The sequence below is a fragment of the Mauremys reevesii genome, linkage group 9, assembly GCF_016161935.1.
Source record: "Mauremys reevesii isolate NIE-2019 linkage group 9, ASM1616193v1, whole genome shotgun sequence".
NCBI classification, from domain to species: domain Eukaryota; kingdom Metazoa; phylum Chordata; order Testudines; family Geoemydidae; genus Mauremys; species Mauremys reevesii.
In genome coordinates this window covers 48540533-48564537 of record NC_052631.1, presented here as the reverse complement: position 1 = coordinate 48564537, position 24005 = coordinate 48540533, and the positions used below count along the sequence as shown (strand labels likewise).

Genomic DNA, 24005 nt, shown 5'->3' with positions numbered 1-24005 from the left:
ACTTCAGCTCAACAGAGAAATGTCCACTTTGGCACCAATTTAATGAACAGCATATATAGGAGCCACCTTGGACACCACGATATCCAGAGATTACCTACTTGTAGACAGATTTATCACACTGACAAGCCTCATTTCTCAGGTTCAAATGAACCCAGAGACAATGGCCAGGATTTGTTTACAAGGCTTGGGTTATGGCTGCCTGCACCTTTCTACACTACATGCCAGGTTATATCTTTGCTGCTACCATTTACACTCCCAACAAACACAGTCTGGGCAAGTTAGTGTCAGCTTCTTGAGACGTTCTGAACTTACTCAATTGGTGGAAAGACCTTGACAAGGTGTGTACAGGAATCCCCTTCACTCTGCAACCATAGAAACAGACACATCTCTAGTAGGGTGGGGAGCTTATATTCAAAGTCAGACCATTTGAGGCAAATGGGCTGCTCAAGAATCGATTCTCCACATCAGCCTGCTGGAGCTCAGAGTGGTCCGAATGAGTGCAAACGCTTCTTACCTATGATCAAAAGCCAATCCATCAGAGTCAGGATGTACAACAGGGCCAGCATGTCCTACATATATAACCAGGGAGGAGTGAGGTCTCCCTCCCTTTGTGCAGAAGCACTGAAGCTGTGAAACTGGTGCCTGTTCCATCAGATCTTCATCTCGGCCACATACTTACCAGGCCCCTAGAACACCTTAGCCCAGGGGTCGGCAACCTTTCAGAAGTGGTGTGCCGAGTCTTCATTTGTTCACTCTAATTTAAGGTTTCGCGTGCCAGTAATACATTTTAACGTTTTTAGAAGGTCTCTTTCTATAAGTGTATAATATATAACTAAATGACTGTTGTATGTAAAGTAAATAAGGTTTTTAAAATGTTTAAGGAGCTTCATTTAAAATTTAATTAAAATGTAGAGCCCCCCGATCGGTGGCCAGGACCTGGGCAATGTGAGTGCCACTGAAAACCAGCTCGCGTGCCGCCTTTGGCACCCATGCCATAGGTTGCCTACCCCTGCCTTAGCCTGAGCAGGCACTTCTGCCAGGATCATGAGTGGGAGATCAGCGATTCTCAAGGGGATATTCCTTCACTGGAGGGCTCTGGAAATAGATGTCTTTACTACTGCCACCAACAGAAAATGCTGGAAATTCTGCTTAAGAGTGGGTCTGGATTGTCATTCTCTGGGACATGCCTTTCTCATTTTTTGATGGAGAAGAAATCCATCCTCTATGCCTATCCCCTGATACTATTACTCCTCAGAGGCCTAAACAAAATCAATCAGGCCAAAGCCAGAGTCATTCTAATTGCACAGGCTTGGTCATGACAAATATGATTCTAGTATTTGGTTCACCCCTCCTCTTGTCCTGCACTATGGTTACCACTAGTACCAGACCTACTGATCCAGGACTCAAGGAAGGTTCTTCACCCCAACCTTGGAGCACTGCATCTCAAGGCTTGACTGCTAGCTGTCTCTCAGGTAGACATGGACTGTTTGAAAGAGGCGCAAGAGGTGTTACTGCACGTAGAAAAGCATCCATGAGGAAAACATACCAACAGAAATGGAAGAGATTCCACCACTGGTGTACCCAACAGGGTCTGTCCCATATTGATTCTCCCCAGCTCACATTCTGGTTTACCTTTTAGTCATGAAGAACTGTCTGAGAGTTCTGTTAAAGTCCATTTAGCAGCTATCACAGCATCCATTTCCCTGTTTAGGGGGTTTCGGTATTTGCTCACCCCACCACATCTCAATTTATTAAACGTTTAATGAATCTCTTCCCACATATCAGGCAATCTGTCCCGGGATGGGACCTGAATCTTATCCTCAATTAGCTGATGAAGCCATCATCCTTTGAGCTACTGGCTAAATGTTTCTTGCTTCTCTTGTCCATGCAGACTGCATTGTAGCAGTTAGAGGGATCAGCAAGTTAGGGGTTCTAATGGCTGAACCCCCCTTTACCATTTTTATAGGGAGAAAGTATCTCTCTGATCACATCTTTGCTTTTTGCCCAAGGTAACCTCAGACTTTCAAATCAATCAGGACATTAAATTTCCATTTTTTACTCTAAACCTCACCAGACTTGAGAAGAAGCCTCCCTTCTCACCTTGGTTGTCGGGAGAGTGTTGGTTTTCTACTTGGACAGGACTAAATCCCCTAGGGCCTTCCCCCAAATTGTTTGTCTGTTTTGCACACAAAGTTAAAGGGGCCCCTATCCCAACCCAAAGACTCTCCAAGTGGCTTTCTGGTTGCATGCCCTCTTCCTGTGAGGCCGCTAATATTCAGCTTCCTCCTTGTATTATAGTCCAGTCTACAAATGTAGCTCTGTTGAAGAGTGTTCCCAGTGCAGAAATCTTCAAAGCTGCTGTATGTGTTTCAGTTCACACCTTTTTGAAACATTTCACACTAGTGCACACTGGTAGAGCAAACACTGCTTTTGGTACTGCTGTTCTTCGAACAGTCTGAGACCGGGGTCCGAAGCACCCACTTCCTGTAGCAGGAAGTCACCTGAAATGGCGCACCCATAGGCTCACTACTCGAAGAAGAAGAAGGGAGAGGTTACTTACCCTATACAGTATAGGAACTAGAGTTCCTCCATTAACCACCCTCCTTCTCCTCTGCTTTGGAGTTTTTGCCTTTGCAGCAGAGAAGGAACTGAAGGCAGTTTGTCTGACATGGCCTATGTACCCTCAGTTTTAGGCACAAGGTTAGCTAGGACACATGTGTGGACTAAACAGGCACTGCTTCCAAATTTCTGGCTGAAGACACATGGGGCACATGCACACCTGAAGTGGAGCCCCACAGGGACAAACATCCTGAAGAACTCCAGTGACTGTACAAGGTAAGTAACTTTTCCTTCCATGCACATGGTGTCCATGGTGCTGGGCAGCAGGGAAGGGGCAGGATGAATTACACTTAGGTGGGACACAATCAAATGTGTAACTGTTCAAAAGACTCCTCAGAAGTCTGGGAGGCATCGAATGACTGAGGGAGAGGGATGTCGGGAATGCACGGACTAGGAGGCCGTGGCAGGAGAGAGACTGCTCCCAGCTTTTAGAGTCCTTTGTCTAAGTAGCGTGCAACTCAGTTGGGTTCCTCTGAATAAAGGGAATAACTCTGGATTTCTGAAATGTCCTGTGTGCTGATCTGTGTGCATTTGACTCTCAAGCTGAGGAGGCCTCCAAGGCCAACCTGTCCAACTGTGGCAAGAAACTGTCTAGAAACACTAACCCCTGACTCCCCCAGATTCTCAGATTCCATCTTAGAGAATCTAAAACTCTTAAGCACCAAGAGATATGGGGGTGACAAGAAGGAGGGAGAAAAGCAATCCCTAGACCCCCTGGACTTTTCATTTTCTTTAAGACCATACTTTATCAGACTGAAGTGGCCATCTTGCCTCTTGCTGGCACTGAAACCAGGGATGGGAAGCTAGGGAGATAAATTGGTAAAGCCCTGGTGTGATCCCAGCATGCAAATGTTGAGAGGTGCTGAGACTACAAAGCCTTGAGAGGAGAGGGAGAAAGATGATTGACGAGAAGGGAAGGAAGAGAGACAGGAAAGGGATGGGGAACAAAGTGTACTGTGCTAGGATGACGTTGCTCCAGGGCTCATTGTTTTCTGGCAAAGGATGTGCCCCAGTTCCTACTGAGATTTGAAGACTCATGGTGCTAATGTCACTGAGTGTCTCAGGCTGATAGAAGGCAGCGAATGCAGACATTGGGGCCAATTCCAGATAGCTGTTTGGTGCTCCCTCTGCCCCGCCCTGCTTGTGTTCATTATTCCTGAACACTCACATGAAAGTGGTGGTGTTTACAGGACTCTCTGGGGATGAGCATTTTTTTATGCAGACATCCATACTCACATGCCAGGAGATCCGTTTCTGAACAAGGATGTCTGTCATTCACTGTTCTTGCTTATTCCCCGGTAAATGATTAGTGTATTTGCATATCAGCTGGCAAATGGAAAAGAGTTACATTTCAGAGGTAGATTATTTCACAATGTGTAATTCACCCTCTGTGCCAGCACCCTGGTACCCAGGCAATTGCTGGCATCTCCCTATCTAGTCTAGAATTAACTTCCCATCCAACTCATGCCATTTCAGACTCTTGCCCTCTTGGAGGAAGAGGATGACATAAACCAAATCACAGACTACTTCTCCTATGAGCACTTCTATGTCATCTACTGTAAATTCTGGGAGCTGGACACTGACCATGACCTCTACATCAGCCAGAAGGATCTGGCTAGATACAATGATCAAGGTGAGTTGATCCCCTAGGCTGGGACATGTGCTGAGGAAGGTGGTAACAGAAACCTGTAAAAGTTGTGGGAAAAGGTAAGCCTTGCCTTCCTGGGAAGTTATATTTTAAATGGCGAATTTGGTGCCACAGCGATGTAACTGGGGCCGTCCTGGACTTCACTTGGTGCTAATTGACAGAGCCATTTTTAGGGCTGGGGGAAGGGGAACTGCAATAGACAATAAGGGCTTCTATGTAGTGGGGTCTGTAATGATGCTAAATCCCCTGGCCTCTGGCCACAGGTGGACAATGCAGTTCAGCAGAGGAGGTACAGCTTAGAAAACAGCAAGAGGGACAAGCAGCTGGCTTTGTACTTTGCTGTGGAGCGGGAGGTAAGAGACTGAAGTGATAGTTGAGAGTGGGGAGTTGGAAATGGCCCTGAAGAAGCTTTGTACCTAGGAGCAGGATCTCAAGAACACATGGAGGTCCCTGAGGTGAGGGCAACTTAGCCATGTCCCAGCTGCAGGGGTGGGAGCGGTTGGTGTGGGAGCTGCTACATTTTCTTATGCAAGCTCAGGATCCCAGTCTCCTTGGTGGCCCTCCATAAACCCAACAACAGCACCAGCTGCAACCCATACATCTTCCATGTACCCAGTGGGAGCACAAAGCACGGGGGCAGTGTTATGGACAAAGCAACAGGTGCCCCGTCTTGCCTCTCTGCTTGTGGAAACAACACCCGCTTACAATTAGACCCAATGGAAAGGCACCATCATTACTTAACTTCAGGCTGGACACAAGATTCAGGAGGCAAGCACTCAGTCTAGGGGTGGGAGGAGGGTTCTCCCACAGCGATGTAGAGTCAGGAGTGGGCCTTAGTTCCCATGCTGAAGGCATCTCCCAATGGGAGGCTGTGTAGCCTGTGGCCCCAGCAGAAGGAGCCAGTTTAAATATCTATGTACATAAACCATCCCCTCCAAATCCTGCCCAACCCTTTCTTTACCTCGCTGCACATTCACATTTTAAATGCATTTAATCCTCAGCTTTTGCCCCTTCCAGTAGTGCACTAGCCTCCCACCTCCCTTATTCATTCACCCAGTGACCTTTAGCCTCACTCCTCGGATCCACTTCCTGAGCTCTCTCCAGTGCTAGCCCAGGTGCCTGCCTGAGGTCCAGGCCTATTCTGGGAAGGTGCACTGAGGCACGTTCTCTCTTGGCTGGAAGACGGGAAAGGCTGTTATGGGCCTTGTGGCTCCAGAGGGGAATCCCATCTGGTTTTGTGACAGAGGGACCTTGTCGGGCCTGCACTTCCCCTTCTCCACTAATACAGCTTCTCAGTGTATAAGGCTGTGAAGCCTGTGATTTAACCAGGACTGGTGGGAGCACTCCCTGCCTCCCCTGACTCCTTAATTAAGAACATAAGAATGGCCGTACTGGGTCAGACCAAAGGTCCATCTTGCCCAATATCCTGTCTTCTGACAGTGGCCAATGCCAGGTGCCCCAGAGGGAATGAACAGAACAGTAATCGTCAAGCGGCTAGGGACACCATCCCTGCCCATCCTGGTTAATAGCCATTGATGGACTATACTCCATGAACTTATCTAGTTCTTTTTTGAACCCTGTTATAGTCTTGGCCTTCACGACATCCTCTGGCAAGGAGTTCCACAAGTTGACTGTGTTACGTGAAAAAATATTTTCTTTTGTTTGTTTTAAACCTGCTGCCTATTAATTTTATTTGGTGACACCTAGTTCTTGTGTTATGAGAAGGAGTAAATAACACTTTCTTATTTACTTTCTCCACACCAGTCATTATTTTATAGACCTCTATCATATCGCCCCTTAGTCATCTCTTTTCCATGCTGAAAAGTCCCAGTCTTACCTAATTATTTTTGTTGCCCTTTTCAGAACCTTTTCCAATATATCTTTTTTGAGATGGGGCGACCACATCTACATGCAGTATCCAAGATGTGGGCATACCATGGATTTATATAGAAGCAATATGATACTTTCTGTTCATTACCTATCCCTTTTTTAGTGATTCCCAACATTTTGTTCACTTTTTTGTCTGCAGTTGCATGTTGAGTGGATGTTTTCAGAGAACCATCCACAATGACTCCAAGATCTTCCTTGAGTGGTAACAGCTAATTTAGATCACATCATTTTATATGTATAGTTGGGATTATGTTTTCCAATGTGCATTATTTTGCATTTATCAACATTGAATTTCATCTGCCATTTTGTTGCCCAGTCACCCAGTTTTGTGAGATCCTTTTGTAGGTCTTCACAGCCTGGCTGGGACTTAACTATCTTGAGCAGTATCATCTGCAAATTTTGCCACCTCACTGTTTACCCCTTTTTCCAGATCATATATGAATATGTTGAATAGGACTGGTCCCAGTACACCCTGGGGGACACCACTATTTATCTCTCTCCATTCTGAAAACTGACCATTTATTCCTACCCTTTGTTTCCTATCTTTTAACCAGTTACTGATCCATGAGAGGACCTTCCCTCTTAGCCCATGATAGCATACTTTGCTTAAGAGCCTTTGGTGAGGCACCTTGTCAAAGGTTTTCTGAAAATCTAATTACACTATATATATATGTGTTTGGGGAGGCTGGGGCAAGTTCCGGAAGCTTCCTAGATTTGTGGGGCGGGAGGCACCAGTGCCTGGACCATGGCCCCTACTCCCTGCTCCACCCTAAGGCCCCACCGCAGCTCAGCCTCCTCCCTGCGAGGCCTGATCCACACTCCACCCCCGCTTCCCCAGAGGCCCTGCTCCCACTCGGCCTCTCCACTTACTGAGGCTTTGCCCCCCCCACCCACTCTGCCTCTTTCTGTCCCCACTTTGCCTCTTCCCCCGAGGCCCCCCTGCCTGCCACTCCCATCTCTCCACCCCTCTCCCAAGCTCCCCTCACCTCTCACTCCTTTCTGCTCCCTCCTGCCATAAAGGTGAGTGATTGCGGGGGAGAGGGCAGATAGGAGCAAGCGGCGGGCAAGGAGGCCTCAGAGGAAGAGGTGGAGTAGGGGCGGGGGTGACGCGCCAAAGGCGATGGGCCAGTGTGCCTCCAAAGGGAGGTGCGCCACGTCCAGCATTTCTTAGCCTCCCCAAAGCACTTATACCAGCTGCTCATAGGCTGTAGCCTGCACTCCTCTCTGCAACCGGCCTACTTTTCAGGCCCTGCCAGCTTTGGCACTAGTCAAGAGCAGCTCTTGAACTCGGGATGCCTAAGTAATGCTAGTCCTTCAGCAGTCTTCTGCATGGGGTGAAGCCACCCTGTGTGAATAAAGGATACTGCCGCCCCGAATGGACCGTGCTGGCATACTGTGAGAGCTGTAGGTGAGGGCCAGTTATTTAGGCAAGTACTTCACTATGTGCTAGAAAGTGTTCTGCAGTAACAACTTGTCTACTTTACCCTCTGGATTGACAGGCAGCAATTGATCCAGTGGGGATTGATTTATCGCGTCTAGTCTAGATGCAATAAATCGACCACTGAGTGCTCTCCTGTTGACTCCAGTACTCCACCAGGGTGAGAGGCACAGACAGAGTTGACGGGAGAGTGTCAGCCGTCGCCTTACCGCAGTGAAGACACTGCAGTAAGTAGATCTAAGTACGTTGATTTCAGCTACATTATTCACCTAGCTGATGTTGCATAATTTAGATCAATTCCACCCTCTCTAGTGTAGACCAGGCCTGAGTGTTGTAAAAAATAATCACAGTAACCTGGTAAATCCTGACAGCCACTACTGTTAAATTGTGGCAGGACAGTGGCGAGAGACAGACAGTCCCTGGCAGGGCTGTGCGTGCAGCTCGGTGACCTTTTTTTCAACAAATAATGAATTTGCTGAAAGAAAAAATGTAGTTTCAGGTGACCCAATCCTTTTTGCAAATTTATGTCTAGTTCACTGAATTGGTTCATTGAACTAACAAAAATAGATGTGTTTTTAGAAATGGCGCAACTGCATAGTGTGTTTTGACCCAGCTCAGACTTTTTGATTCACTGAAAATTTCCACCCAAAATGAAATATTTTTTCAATTATTCAGCATTGCCAGCAAACCAAAAACACCAGTATTCACCCAGCTCTTGTTATGGGGGTGCAGGGTTTCAATGTTCCACCATAGAGGTAAAGACGCTGAGTTTCTTTTGTTGCGATAAACGTGCTGAGCTACCCTTCATGCTCTCATGCCACAAGTGCTCATCCCACTCTGGCACAAGTCCCAGTAGTGCGAATAGCACTAATGGGGCATGTTTCCAAAGTCTTATACCTGGATAATCTGGAGCTGCCACATTCTAGGGGGAGAGTAGTTGTGTTGCCAGGCTAGGCACAGGAAGCGACAGAGAGTGAGAGAGACTTGGATGGTTAATTGCTACTGTTTGCAAGGCTATTAAAGTTTGGGCTGTACTAAAATGGCCACGCAGGCCATGTTCGTTGCCCGTCCTTTTAGCTGTGGGATAATGACTTCATACAGATTGACCACACACACAGAGGTCCGATAGCCCATGAGGCTAACAGTGCCTGTGTATTGATGCTTCATTTTCTTCATTTCCAGCTTTATCAACCAGGATTATTGAGAGGATATTCAGTGGAGCAGTGGTGAGGTAAGGTATAGCACCCTGGCTGGAGAATTAAATGGAGAAATGGAAGGAAGCAAAAACTAGAACAGGAATCCTGTCACCCTTAGGTAGAAATGCAAGGTATCCTCATACATTCCCCATCCCATTGAGAGGGCAAGGGGCTAGCGTATCTGTCACAGGATAGGGCCAGTCTGAAAAGGAAGAGAGGGACCAGAGGGTGATTTTAAAAATAAATAAAACCCTGTCAAATTAGCACAGTTCCCAAATGTATCGCTGTGGGCCACAGGAGAGGGGACAGGTGCGTACACTTCATGTATGTGTGTGTCTCCTAGTCCTACAGCAGTGTCAGTGTCAGGCAGCTGGAGGGCACAATTACAAAAGCTCCTTTAAAATAAAAGCTCCTAACTGTTTTTTGGGGAAATACTTCAAAAGCAACTTTGTCTTTGCAGTGACAGTAGGACTGCGAATGCAGTAGCTGCTCTCAGGAGCACTTCTCACCCCTGAGCAAGTTCAGGTGTGGGAGGGGCCAACCAATACTAACACACTCCTACTGGCCTAAAAGAACAAGCATGGGTGTTTTCCAGGTGTATGAAAATTCCCAACTCGTTCCCCGGACGGTGTTCTGACTGTGCTTTTGGCTGTGTGTTCATGTTATAATTTAGAAGGTGCTTTGGGTCTTTCAGAGGCAATGAAGCGCAGAAAGAGGGACAGCTGAGCTATGCAGATTTTGTGTGGCTCCTCATTGCTGAAGAAGACAAAAGGAGCCCCACAAGGTAGGACTTCTAGGAAGGGTGTGGAGAGACACATGCAGAAAGCTCCTGGGATTACAGGAGACTGTTGCTCGTTAGTGCAAAGGCCTGTGAACCAGGATGAGCCTGGCTTGCAGTGGGAGGTAAGACATTGACTTGCTGGATCACCCTGCACAGATAACTTGCCTTCGCCAGTGGAAAACTGGGTAAAAACAGCCTTTGCTTTTAAAGTGACCTTTTCTCTTGCCCCTGGATTTTATCGGTGGTCACAAAACTTCCCACCACACCCCACTCTGTCCCTTGTCCCATGTTTGCCTAAGGATACATGCAAGGAGCAGGGCTGAGGAGGTGGGAGAAGCTTCCATTTGTTTGCTCCATGCCATCATCACCACTAGCAGGCAGGCCCTGCTGCTGGCCTCAGCATGACTTATGCCTGGACAGAGGACAGGACCCCTGACTGCCCCATGTCCCAGCACCCCTCCAAGGGTAAGAGAAGGCCACTAGCTGAGCCATAACAGTAGTGGATGCTCCCAACTGCCTACTGAAGGTGCCGCCCTCTCCCCCCACAGCAAGGTTTAGGCTGAAGTGGCTGTGGCTTCACCCCCAGCTGCTAAATTCAGTGCCTCCTGTTTCACTTTCCTCAGCAGGGCCCTTCCTCACCTTGCCTGCATAGAGGACTATGTGCAAACGCTGCCAGCGGGCATGAGGCCTCTGGCCATCATGGAGCTCCCAAGATGCAGGGAGGCAGGCAGAGCTCTCTCTGGCATGGAGGCTGCTGCGCAGGAGTGGGTGAAGGACCTGGGCACCAGCAAACCATTTTGCTTCCCCACATGACTGTCCAGCCCCTGCATGCCTATATCACCCCAGAAAAGCTCCTCTCACTTTAGCCCTTGCCTGATGTCATATAAGGATCGCAGCTTGCGCTGGATGCCAGCTTTCTTCTGCCGCCAGGTCAGCATCCAGCTGGTGGCAGCAATGCCTGGCAGGAGGCCACTTTGCCCTCCCAGAGGGCTGCCAACCACAATCCATCCCTCTGGCTGTGAAGTGAGTGAGCTTGAGGGCTTTAGCAACCAGTGCTTTCCAGACACCCTTGTCCAATAATGCATCTGCCTGTTTTGCAGGATTGAGTGCCGCTCCTGTTCTTGCCACACCCTGGGGAAGAGGAGGTGGCAGGAAAGCACAGACCGAGAATGGGGCATAGCTCCATCCCAGAGTGTTATACAAACATTGTCAATGTGGTGTTAAAGAGCTGCACTAATCTAAGCAACATGTGTTGCTGTCTCAGTAATTTTCTCTGAGCAGAGGACCCTGACTTTTGGGGTTCTGATGTGTGCTGATTTTTTAGGGATGCTGCTTATCAGAGAGGTGTTTCCTGCACTGATTTGTACAGTCTTAGTATAGGTCAGTGACTTGGGTGAGTGGGAAGGAGGTGGTAACAAAGAGGGAGACTCAGTAGGATGCTGCTAGAGCAGAACAGTTCTCCTGACTGCCACCAATCCACTGCCCTCCTGCCAGATACTTGCCTAGTACTGACTCCATTATAGAAACAATGAGGGTATGGGACATGCCTTTCAGAACTGGGATTACATAGTGTGGTGAATGGCTGGGGGGAGCATGACAAAAATTGCAATCCAGGGGTCCACTGATTCCATGCACTTGGTAGATGTGTGTACAAGCAGGTGTGGGAGAATACTACACAGCCTATCCTTGCATTCCCCTCTGAGGTGACCTGCCACTCACACAGAATCACTGAGTTGTTTAGGACAGTGACTGGCGAGGGGGAGTAAAAACTGGAGTCCCATCAGTCCTGCCCCTGGCTTGTCCATAGCTAAAGCCACAGCAGTTATTTGAGAGCTTTGTCTTTTGCATAAAAGAGCACAGGGAACTATTTTAAACATCCCAGGCCTACTTTTGCTCCTGCCAGGGGTTTCCCAGGGATAGTCAATAGCCCATGTGTAGGGATCACTGCAGGCAATTAGCCTGTTTGGACAACCCCACCAGGGAGCAGTGCCCATACCCCAGGACACAGCAAACACAGAATACTGGGCCTTTGCTGGGAAACATAGGCCCAAGTACCTTCATTAATATCAGTCACTGTGCTTCCCCTCCATTGTGCGGACACCAAACCTACTGAGTAAACTGACCCCTGTAGTGCTCAGGGAAGAAGCAGCAGGATCTGCCTCTAGCTGACTTATACAGAGAGGTTACTTTAATTGGTGCTTGGTTAGTGCTGCCCAAACCCCTAGAAGCTGCTCCAGCCCCTCCCCATCATCAGCACCGAAGGTCAGTTGTAGAATAGGGAAATGCCTACCCCTGAGTAATTGAGGTTATTGTCAGACTCTGCTTTTACTCTGCAATTCTAGCTGTCAGTCATGGTGAATGTGGTACAGGACAGAGGACCTTGCACTGCTCCGATCTCTGGTGGCTAAGATAATATTGCTGGTTTCTGCAATGCTGCAATGCTGCCAACATGAAAAGACTAATTCTCTTCTTCTTCCTTAGTATCGAATACTGGTTCCGCTGCCTGGATTTGGACGGAGATGGCATACTGTCTATGTATGAACTGGAGTATTTTTATGAGGAACAATGTGAGAGGATGGAAGCGATGGGCATCGAGCCATTACCATTCCATGACTTACTGTGCCAAATGCTCGACCTGGTGAAGCCAGATGGTGATGGTAAGAGCTGCTGTAAACCCCAGCCTGTTGGAGGTGTTTAGTGAGGTCAAGTTCCCACCTATGCTCACTCTGTTTTTATTTTAAGAGTTCATTTGGGTTCACTCCCCACTATGCCTACGTGGCCCATGTCCGTGCTAAGTGGTTGGACATGGGGGAGGAGAAGGTTGCTTGCACATCCCTGCACAAGCGGTAACAATCAAGCTGCAAGGAGTAAGGGGTTTATGACTAATTCTTGCTAGATTAACAGGGCTACTTTTTAAATTTTATAATTTATAACAAGGAGGAGATGGGCTACAGCCTGCTCATGTCATGCCATGTATCATAGATTAGGGCAAACACATAATAGAGAGAGAAAAAAAACTAACAGAAATTCTCCTCTGACACTGCTGAGAGAAGTATGACAGCCCATTAACCCCGCAATGAAATAGTCTATTAGGGAGGAGTGGCAGAAAGGCAATGCTGACATTTCATGAGCTCTGTACCAAATGAGTCAGGCCTGGTGGTTGAGTGTCTAAAGCTCTATAAAGCCAGGTTCTGGGCAGGACCTGTGCGCCTGGCTCTACAGAGAGGGGGATCGCCCCAGCCAGGCTGGACGGCACCTGTGGAGCCATTCTTGGCTATGTAGCACCAATGCCACCCCCCGCCCCAGGCTCTTCTGCACTGTCACCCACACAAAGGGCCTGTGCAGAGCTGAGCTATGAGCTCTGCAGATGGTGCACACTGCCTGGACAGTCCCACTCTGTCACCACTCAGACATGGCACTGCATGGGGCTCTACCTCATCCTTTTCTTCATTGGCAGTGGAAGGGCCTCTGCTAACCTCGGCCTTTTTGCCCATAGCCTCCCTTCTGCAGGTTGTGCCCAAAACCCTGGGCTTCAAACCCTTCCAGACCTTCCACAGGTCTTTCCCCCTCAGCAAAGAGCATTCCAGCTGCCTCTACTGCCTCAGAGAATTCCATGTCCCATCAAACTGTACGGTTTGCTCCAGCTTAAAGAGCAGATCAAAGAAGCTGAAGGAGGACAGAGTTAAGCTGCTCTTTATGGAGTGTTCCCTGAGACCATGGGATCTGATTCCCCCCATACGTAGGCCTCAGCCTCTCAGTGTTCCAGAGACAACTTCAGTTCCAGCAAGCAAAGACCCAGGGACAACTTCTGAAGCCTCCAAACATTCTAAGCAGAAGAGATCTCAGTTTCCCGATAACCAGTCTAAACGCAAGGAAATTCACCCCAGAGACCAGGGACTAAGGAGACCTCACACCCCCCTCCAGGTACTGCTGAGGCTTCTGCTTCTTCTGGCTCCATCAGAAAGGTCTACCAAGCACTCCACATACCGAGAAGTCTCTTGGCAAGCAACCCCACTCAGCTCTGGCTTCTGTATCTTCAGAGCCCTCCAAACATGGGGACTCCTCAAAGAAAGCACTGGCCCCAACTTTGGCATCCTCTGAGGGAAATAGCAATAAGGAGCATGTGGACCACATATCCATGTGGTCTCTGGTACCAATTGACTCACCTTACCTCAAGGACTACTGCCCTGGATCACCGGTTCAATCCCCTTTCATCTCACAAAGACCTCTGTGTGATAGAGGAGCATGAATCCCCTCTACTAAGAGGTATGGGGAGGATGTCACTGTCAGTATTGATCTATCCGCCTGTACAACCTACCAGTCAGTATCAGTGCATCCCACAAAAGCTCGACCACTGGTACTGACTCGGATACCAGCCCCTACTCAGATGCCGGTACTGACATCCCTAGCCTGTCTATTAGACAGAGGGGTTGTTACATCTTCAGAATATGACATCTCCATCCAAGATTCAGCCACCTTCTCTTTCTAGCCTCCCTCCCTGGCAGTGTATCCTGGTGATGATGTTCTGGAAACTAGCCCTGCCAACCTTCGCAGAAGCATGCTAAGAGTCCTGCTCCCTTTCCATACCCTGACCACAATGGGTTTTCTGGAATCCTGGGGCCCTCTCTGGTTCTATAGCGTACCCTAACATACAAGGGCCCATCAGCAGGAGCAGCCTTCAGTACCCAGGGAGCCCCTTCACTATGGAGCATCCCAAACATCCTCAAGGAGACTTCGAGGAGGACCAGTAGCTAAGAGCAGAGGAGGAAGCATCCCCTTCCAACAAATAATCCTCATAATCTCTGTATGAAGCAGTTATGCCCCCTCCACCATCCCATGTGGATTATTTTAGATTGTTCTAGGACCTGATGAAGAGGGTGGCCAAGACTCTACAGATTGCCCTGAAAGAGATACAAGAGCCCTAACACACTGTGGCAGATATCCTCCGCACCACATCTCAAGGCAAACTATTGCTGCCTATTCATGACACCCTCTTGTCTGCCAGATTTTATGGCCTGGTGACACCTGTCACCATCCCATCCAGGTGCAAGAGGGCTGACAAAAAATACTATGTTCCAGCCAAGGGCTCTGACTATCCTTTCTTCTCACCCTACCACCCATTTCCTGTGGTTGACGTGTGGTCAATGAAAGGAGCAGATACCACCAGGCAAGATCAGCTCCTCGTGATAAAGAGCTCAAATGCATTGATCTTCTGGGCAGCAAGAGCTATTTCTTAGCTGTGGTACAGTTCAGTGTCACCAACTATCACGCCTTGTTGGCAAAGTACTGTTACAGCAATTACACCAAATTTGCACAATTTATTGACTAGCTGCCACAGGACCAGAAGGACCAATTTCAAGCCCCCATCTCTGAGGGACAAACAAGAGAATGAAGGGATTTTCTCTCTCCATACACACAGACTATCTAAAATGGGTATCAGGATGCATGTTACAAGGCTTCTGGAATGCACTCTCATCCTAGGGTGCTGGCCCATTCCACCAGAGTTAAATCCATTTCAGTAGCACTGCTTAAAAACATACCCATTATAGACATTTGCAAAGCTGCCACTTGGTCATCTGTGCACACTTTTTCCATGTTATTCATATCTCCAGCTAAAATACAGCCTTAGGTGAGGCTGTTCTCTGAACTCATCTCCGCAGCACCCTTCTCCGTAATCGAGGTACTGCTTGGGAGTCACCTAACGTGGAGCCCCCCATGGGGCAAAAACACAAAGAAGGGGAGGTAACTAACTTTGTACAGTAACTGGAGTTCTTCAAGATTTGTCCTTCTCTGGGTACTCCACTACTCACCTTCTTTCCCCTCCACCTCAGAGTACTTTGTATGTCATTGTTGAGAAGGAACTTGTCTGGCAGCAGGTCTACCCCACCCTATAGACTGTTGGTCTGGACCTGCAGACACAGCTTAAGAAAAGTTTCCAATCAAAGGCAAACTGGTGCGCAGCCACCTAATATGGAGGACCCATAAGGACAAAAACATCTCAAACAATTCCAGTTACTGTACGAGGTGAGTAACCTCTCCTTTTCCTTAGCCTAGCTAAAATGTCTCACAAATTGCCTTTGTGCAAAACCTCTCTGGGAGGGATGGAAAAGTCAACCATGAGATCAACAGAAGCAGTTTAACCCATTTGCTAAGCCCTGTAGGTGGTGAACTGGCCTTCACTAGCTCCCTACCCATCTCCATTAACCCATTAGCAAATGGGTTAACTTGCTTTTGCTGACCTCATGGATGACTTGAGCTACTGTAGGCCTGGGTGGCAAGCAAAAACACACTCCCAAGAGAAAGTTTAGGCACAGCACTACAATCCAAGACCTGATGTAAATTTTTGAGTTCATAGGTTTTACGGCTTGAAGGGAACATTATGACCATCAAATCTGACCTTCTGCATTGCATGGGCTATGGCATGTCACCAGGCTCCTGGACTCTAGCTCAGCTGGATGTTCTCTCTTTTAGAAAGAGACATTTAATCTTCATTTAAAGATTGCAAGTGATGGCGAATTCCCCCCCTACCCCCCCACACACATCCAATTAAATGATGGATTAGCTGGTGGTTGTAATATATATTTCAAATATTATTTAGATTCAGTCTTGCTTAACGGGGGTGGGAGGGGAGGAGGAGGGAGGGTGAATTAAAATGGTCTGTTGTAGGTTAAGATGAGGATCAAAATATAGCCGGTATTGTAAGGTTCACTGCAAAACTCTGCACCTTCAAATCACATTTACAGTTGAAGTAACTTCTGTTCAGATTTCCCTCAGCGGCTTGTCCTGCAATGGAGGGATCTGGCTGAGGTAACCATGATGATCGCCTCATTTTAATCAACACAACGAGAGGAACAATGTAACATTTTGGACCATGCTGAAGAAAAGAACCTTACACCAAACAGCAGGGCAGAAGCCACATACATTGAGGGGACTGGATAATGTCCTTCTGCAAGATGATTGCCCAGCAACACGTGTTTCTAAAGCACTAACTAAAACACAACAGAACTGTGCTCAGATTGAAAAGTAATGCTGGCCATTGTTTTTGGTTGGGATGAGTTTCATGAGTATATGTATGAGCAAAAATTGGTCAAGGTGGAACCTGTAGGAAGCCCTAGCACAAAAAACAGACTGCAAAGCACCATCTGGACTTAAGCCAATTATCCTGGAATTGCAAAAATCAGTAAATGGGAAATACAGGCCTGGTAAGGAGCTGTTTACAGCAATAGCCTGTCAATAAATATGACTCAAGTACTACCCATTACTGATGCTATCTGATAAGCTCCCACAGGAAACACAAAAATAGCCCAATCTTACTACAGCCTGAGGCAATAATTCTACTGGAAGAACCCAGATACCTCTAATCATAAAACCATATTAGGTCCAATTAAATGAAGTTGCTGCACATGCTGGCATGCTCTACAAGGGCCAGTGTGTCATGCAATATGGGGATTGTAGTGCTAACTATTTATTACATAGCACCTGTCCGGGTCTTGAGTAACATTAACACAGTCCAAGATGTGCTCTTTTAGACAGGCATGAATGTTGTGTGAAATCTGCATGTAGGAAGAAGAATGCAAAACAACCATGGAAGCCATATGAGATGCCTCCTTGTCCTTGGTCCAAGCTAAACACGGATCTATTTGCTTGTCTAATAAATGGGCATTGGCAGCCTGAAAAAACAAAACACGCTAGTGGTATTATCCTAAATTAGAAAAGACCTGTGCTAAATGGGTCCTGTCATGAATATAGGGGGAAGGGTAGCAACCTTTATGTATGCAGTAGCATAAAATCCCTCCAAGGCAGCTGTACTGGATTGCCTTACTTGTAAGGGGTTAAGCAGTTCAAATAATCTAGTTGGTACCTGACCAAAAGGACCATTGAGGAAAGAAGATACTTTCAAATTGTTTGTTGTTCTCTTTTGTTATTCCCTCTCCGGTGGCTAAAGCCAAGCAGGTACAATATCTCCTGAAAATATACCTGGAATAAGCCATCTAAAACCACAGGAATTGTAAGTAGGACAAGGAAATGCGTTAGGTTATCTTTTGTTTTGGCTTGTGAATGTTCCTATGCTACAGAGGTAGTTTCATTCCTGTTTTTGTAACTGTGAAGCTGAGCCCAGAGAAGAATCCTCTGTGTTTTAAGAAAAAAAATAAAAGAATCACACCTGCAAAATCAGGATGGAAGGTAACTTTATCGGGTAATAAAAAGATTTAAAAGTTCTTCTTTTAAGAACCTGATTCATTTCAGTGTCCTGAAGACAAAGGGTCTGGGCTGTTCTCACATTGCTGAGGCAACTGGTTGGTATATTATTAACAAGCCTCCCTAGGAAAGGGGGTGGAGGGATGCCAAGTGACCCTTCCCTGAATTTTTGTGTAAATCACTTGGTGGTGGCAGCAATACTGTCCAAGGACAAGGGAAGGAATTTGTGCCTTGGGGAAGTTTTAACCTAAGCTGGTAGAATATAAGCTTAGGGGGTCTTTCATGCAGGTCCCCACATCTGTACCTCAGAGTGCGGGGGGAGGCGGAGCATGACCCTGACAGGTCATATCACTCACTAATTAAGAATGTGCTACTAAAATAACGTGTGCTCTTTCTGCAGGAAGGGTGATGCTGCGAGACCTGAAGAGATGCAGAATGGCTCATGTATTCTACAACACCTTCTTTAACTTGGAAAAGTACCTGGACAATGAACAGCGGGATCCCTTTGCAATACAGAAGGTATAAAGCAAGGTCTCCAAACGTTGTTGCCCCAAAACTATTTTTGGGGACAGTGAAGTTTGGCTTGTTTTAGAGAAAAGCAGCAGATATGGAAAGAGGACGGAACTAAAACAGCGTGCTGTAGGAAACAAGTGCTGTATGATCATGAACAAGCACGATAGTGTCCAGCGGCTGGCTCTGGCTCACAAGACCAATTCCCGTTCCCATCCGGCAGTGTATCCCCTAAGCAGTAGGCTGGGAACTGCTTCTCTACGGCCTTGAAGGCAGACATGTTGGTCTTGTCCGATGCATCTTTTTGATGGGCACTCCATCCACCACACCTGTTCTCTGGCAACAGAGACAAAATGTAGCTCATTCATGTACAGCAGTGGTCACCATCCTGTTGATCGCAATGAACTTGTTGAGCCTGAGGCTCCCAGTCAATTGTGATTTCCGGTGGTGCAGCGGGTCTGCCACTAAGGCAGGCTCCCTGCCGCAGCCCCCCACTGCTCCCAGAAGCAGCCAGCACAGCCTTGGGGGGCAGGCAGGGAGCCTGCCTTAGTGGCAGCCCCGCATGCTGCTTCTGCCTGCAAGCACCACCCCCACAGCTCCCATTGGCGAATGGGAGCTTTGTGGATGGTGCCTGAGAAAGGGGCAGTACGCAGAGCCACGTGTCCCCCTTCCAGGGGCCGCAGAGGTGCGTTGGCCCCTTCCAGGAGTAGAGCCTGCCTTAATTTCACTGCACTGCCTGTGGTAAGTACTGCCCATCTGGAGGCCACACCCCCAGTCCTGAGCCCCCTTCCAGAACCAGTACCCCAAGCCCCTACCCCAGCCCTGACCTCCCCTCCCAGAGCCAGCACCCCATACATCCTCCTGCACCATAATCCCTGCACCCTAGCTGCTCCCCCTCCTGCACCCAAACACCCTCCCAGAGCTTGCACCCCTCACAACTTTCTGCCCAGCCCAATGAAAGTGAGTGAGGGTTGAGGAGAGCAAGCAACGAAGAGAGGGGAGAATGGAATGAGTGGGGCAGGGCTTTGGGGAAGGGGCAGAGTAGATCCTGGGTTGCCCTTAAATTCAAAAAGTGATATTCTGTTCACTATCTTCATCAACGACTTAGATGTTGGCATAGAAAGTACGCTTATTAAATTTGCAGATGATACCAAACTGGGAGGGATTGCAACTGCTTTGGAGGACAGGGTCATAATTCAAAATGATCTGGACAAATTGGAGAAATGGTCTGAGGTAAACCAGATGAAGTTTAATAAAGACAAATGAAAAGTGCTCCACTTAAGAAGGAACAATCAGTTTCACACATACAGAATGGGAAGAGACTGTCTAGGAAGGAGTACGGCAGAAAGGGATTTAGGGGTTATAGTGGCCCACAAGCTAAATATGAGTCAACAGTGTGATGCTGTGGCAAAAAAAGCAAACGTGATTCTGGGATGCATTAACAGGTGTGTTGTGAGCAAGACACGAGAAAAGGCGGTTACTCACCGTAGTAACTGGTGTTCTTCGAGATGTGTTGCTCCTATCCATTCCATGTAGGTGTGCGCGCCGCGCGTGCACGGTATCTCGGAACTTTTTTCCCTAGCAACTCCGGCGGGCCGGCTGGGCGCCCCCTGGAGTGGCGCCGCTATGGCGCGTGTTATATACCCCAGGCGGCCCGTCCGCTCCTCAGTTCCTTCTTCCCGCCCGTGACGGTTAGCTGGAACTGTGGAGTGCTCTGTTAGTCCTCCACACCCCTAGCAGTTTTCTCCGTTTATTGTATATAGTTAGTTAGTTTAGCTCATAGTTTAGTTAGTTAAGGTAGTTAAGGAATTAAGGGGGGGTTTTCCCTCCTTTTTCCCCCACCCGGTGTGGGCTCATGCCCCAGACACCGGGATTCAAGCCGTGCTCGGCTTGTCAGCGGTTGATGCCTGTTGGGGACGCTCACGATTCCTGCCTTCGTTGCCTGGGGGAATCTCATCGTACCGACAAGTGCCCCATTCCACAGTTCCAGCTAACCGTCACGGGCGGGAAGAAGGAACTGAGGAGCGGACGGGCCGGCTGGGGTATATAACACGCGCCATAGCGGCGCCACTCCAGGGGGCGCCCAGCCGGCCCGCCGGAGTTGCTAGGGAAAAAAGTTCCGAGATACCGTGCACGCGCGGCGCGCACACCTACATGGAATGCATAGGAGCAATCACTCGAAGAAGTCATTCTTCCGCTCTGCTCTGCGCTGGTTAGGCCTCAACTGGAGTATTGTGTCCAGTTCTGGGCACCGCATTTCAAGAAAGATGTGGAGAAATTGGAGAGGGTCCAGAGAAGAGCAACAAGAATGATTAAAGGTCTTGAGAACATGACCTATGAAGGAAGGCTGAAAGAATTGGGTTTGTTTAGTTTGGAAAAGAAGAGACTGAGAGCGGACATGATAGCAGTTTTCAGGTATCTAAAAGGGTGTCATAAGGATGTGGGAGAAAACTTGTTCATCTTAGCCTCTGAGGATAGAACAAGAAGCAATGGGCTTAAACTGCAGCAAGGGAGGTTTAGGTTGGACATTAGGAAAAAGTTCCTAACTGTCAGGGTGGTTAAAAACTGGAATAAATTGCCTAGGGAGGTTGTGGAATCTCCATATCTGGAAATATTTAAGAGTAGGTTAGATAAATGTCTATCAGGGATGGTCTAGACAGTATTTGGTCCTGCCATGAGGGCAGGGGACTGGACTCGATGACATCTCGAGGTCCCTTCCGGTCCTAGAGTCTATGAGTCTATCTTGAGCATAAAAAGGTTGGAGACCACTGATGTACAGGGTTTGGGTATAAGGGCCAGGTTCCAAGTGTTTGCCCTGCCCATTGCTGGCAGAGAGTTGGTTTGCTGGACTGACAGGCAAGCAGGTAGCCCTGCCCCTCACTGCATTCATTGTCTTCACTGTCCACTTGTCTTTTGAGAATGCTCAGTATCAGCATCTTCTGAATTTTCTGCTATACTCAGCTTACATTTCCCCTAACTAAAAAAATAACAACAACCCTTTGGCAGGCAGATTGTAGCAACATGCCTACACAGTTCATTTTCAGATTTCTGCCACGGGTTGGGTTTCAGTTTACAGTATCTTGGTGTACATCATTGGTAGAAATTGTCAACCTTAAGAAAAAATGTTTTTGGAGGAGAGATAGGAGGGAGTCTTGTCTCTCAGTAACCCATTGGTCAAATAACCCCAAATTTGGATCCATAAAAACTAGGTTTATCAATTAATCGCCGTTAACTCAAGTGATTAACATAAAACTAAGTAACTAGATTTAAAAAATAATCCTGATTAGTCAGTTTTAATTGCACTGTTAAACAATAATAGAATACCACTTTAAATTATAAATGTTTGTGGATGTTTGTCTACATTTTCAAATATACTGATTTAAATTACAACAACAGAATACTAAGTGTACAGGACTCACTTTATAGTACAACAGTGCCATGTGAACGCCTACTCTCACTTTCAGGTGACACTGTAAATAAGAAGCAGGCAGCATTACCTCCCATAAATATAAACAAACTTGTTTGTCTTAGCGATTGGCTGAACAAGAAGTAGGACTGAGTGGACTTGTAGACTCTAAAATTTTACATTGTTTTCTTTGTGAGTGTAGTTATGTAACAAAAATATTAATTCTACATTTGTAAGTTGCACTTTCACCATAAAGAGATTGCACTACAGTACTTGTATGAGGTGAACTGAAAAATACTATTTATGTTGTTTGCTTTTTTACAATGCAAATATTTGTAATAACAAATATAAAGTGAGCACTGTACATGTTGTATTCTGTATTGTAATTGAAATCAACTTATTTGAAAATATAGAAAACATCCAAAAATTTATAAATACATTTAAATTGGTATTCTATTATTGTGTAACAGTGTGATTAAAACTGAGATTATTCACAACTATTTTTTTTAATCGTTTGACAGTCCTAGTAATAACCCCATCACACACACCCCAGGTGTACACCAAATGTCAAGGCAAGCCAAGTAACTGTGCAGAGTTTAGTTCACTTAAAGCTGTCCTTTAAACAGAAAGGGCTTCCTAACCTTAACTATGATAGAGCTGGTGCTTCCTCTAATCTAATGCAAGTGTTTGTTTTGGGCACGTCCTTATCAATAAGACAGTCTAAATTCCTTCCCATCTGTGTTGTGTCTTTGCACAGCACCTCACACAACCATCTGAAGGCAGGGCTGCCCAGAGGGGGGGGGGCAAAGAGGGCAATTTGCCCCGGGCCCCGAGCTCCACAGGGGCCCCCAAGAGAAGAGCGGAAGCTCCCGCCTCCGCCCCTCTCCTGGAGCCTCAGCGCATCAAGCGCCGAGTCTCCGCCGGAGCCCCTGAGCCCCGCCCCGATCCGAGCCGCGTGGTGAGGGGACGGGGCTGGGAGCTCCAACGGGGCCTGAGCCCCGCCCCGCTCAGAGCGGCGTGGGGAGGGGGCGGGGCAGCTGCCTCCGCTCGGCCCGGAGCTCACAGCCCCGCCCCCTCACCACACGGCTCTGAGCGGGACGGAGCTCAGGCCCCGCCGGAGACGCGCTCGGGTAAGAGGCTGAGGCTGGGGCCGGGGTGGGGGGGAAGCGGGACCCGCCGCAGCGCAGCCCGGTCTTCGGCGGTAATTCAGCGGCGGGGGGCCCTTCTGTTCCGGGACCCGCCGCCGAAGTGCCCCGAAGGCCCACGGCGGGGACCCCCCCCGCCACCGAATTACCGCCGAAGACCGGGCTGCGCTTCGGCGGCGGGTCCCGCTTCGGCGGTAATTCGGCGGCGGGGGGCTCCCGCTGGGGGTCTTCGGGGACTTTGGCGGCGGGTCCCGGAACGGAAGGGCCCCCCGCCGCCGGGGCCCCCGGAATCCTCTGGGCGGCCCTGTCTGAAGGCAATTCACACTCAGGAGGGAGAGGAATTGTGCCAAAGTGACCCAGGACTTTGTTACTTCTAGGACCCACTGCTGAATTGCTACTTGGGGCCACCATTGTATGTTTCTTGAAAAGCTCAGCTGGGGTGAAAGGCATGGCCCAACTCATACATGGAGAGGAGTTCTCTGAGCATATTGCCCCTATGCACCAAACTCTGCAAAAGCTGCGTGCTTGGTTGTGGGTGCAATTCAAAGGACTGTCAACATTTTCTAAATCCTGGAATGCTCTGAGAACCAGTCACTAGGCAGAGTTCCCTTGCTCTTACAGTATGTCCTGCCAGAGCAGTTCAGGTTTGCAGTTATTCTTTCTTGACATTTTGGGAATGTCATTGTTCAAGATGGGTGGCAAAGTATTCCACCTGTGTTCGAGATTTAAAGCCTAATACAAAACATATTTGTTTACTCGGGGCTTTGTTTAAAGAACTTGATGAGTACATAATTTAAACTTTGATTAAGAGACTAAACTTGGATTGAGTTGTTTTCCTTAAGGCATTTTTCAAACCCCAACAGTAAGTGTTGCAGAAATGCACATGTTTGTAGATAGGTGAGAAGCTTTTGCAAAGCAAGTTTGTAGATCAGTAAGGACACTCCTATTTAATTTGCTTTTCTGATGTGTTTAGGATGTTGAAAATGATGGACCGGAGCCTTCAGATTGGGACAGATACGCTGCAGAGGAGTATGAGCTTCTTGTTGCTGAAGAATCTGGAAATGAGCAGTTACAAGAAGGGTAGGTGTTGACATTTGCGCAGCTATCTTACATTCAGTAATCCCACACATTTTGTATATAGAAAACTGCCTTAAACTAGGCTACAGAGGGAGA

The 24005-nt window shown here is 47.8% G+C and overlaps 2 protein-coding genes across 8 annotated transcripts in view; one reads left to right on the top strand and one right to left on the bottom strand.

The window, feature by feature from the left end:
- MSL2 (MSL complex subunit 2) overlaps positions 1-24005 on the bottom strand; it is a 100469-nt gene that overhangs the window by 5716 nt on the left and 70748 nt on the right. For 2 of the 4 annotated variants that reach the window (XM_039489868.1, XM_039489864.1), the window contains one exon: positions 3900-3945. The exons of the other annotated variants lie outside the window; for them this stretch is intronic. In XM_039489868.1, the coding sequence (XP_039345802.1) occupies positions 3942-3945 (4 nt within the window). In that variant the 3' untranslated portion in view covers positions 3900-3941. Of the gene's footprint in view, positions 1-3899; positions 3946-24005 lie in introns of those variants that run through there. 4 annotated transcript variants of the gene reach the window in all.
- PPP2R3A (protein phosphatase 2 regulatory subunit B''alpha) overlaps positions 1-24005 on the top strand; it is a 148608-nt gene that overhangs the window by 113053 nt on the left and 11550 nt on the right. For all 4 annotated transcript variants that reach the window (XM_039489858.1, XM_039489859.1, XM_039489860.1 and 1 more), the window contains 6 exons: positions 4096-4252; positions 8778-8826; positions 9486-9575; positions 12054-12229; positions 18172-18290; positions 23806-23912. In XM_039489858.1, the coding sequence (XP_039345792.1) occupies positions 4096-4252; positions 8778-8826; positions 9486-9575; positions 12054-12229; positions 18172-18290; positions 23806-23912 (698 nt within the window). The remainder of the gene's footprint in view (positions 1-4095; positions 4253-8777; positions 8827-9485; positions 9576-12053; positions 12230-18171; positions 18291-23805; positions 23913-24005) is intronic.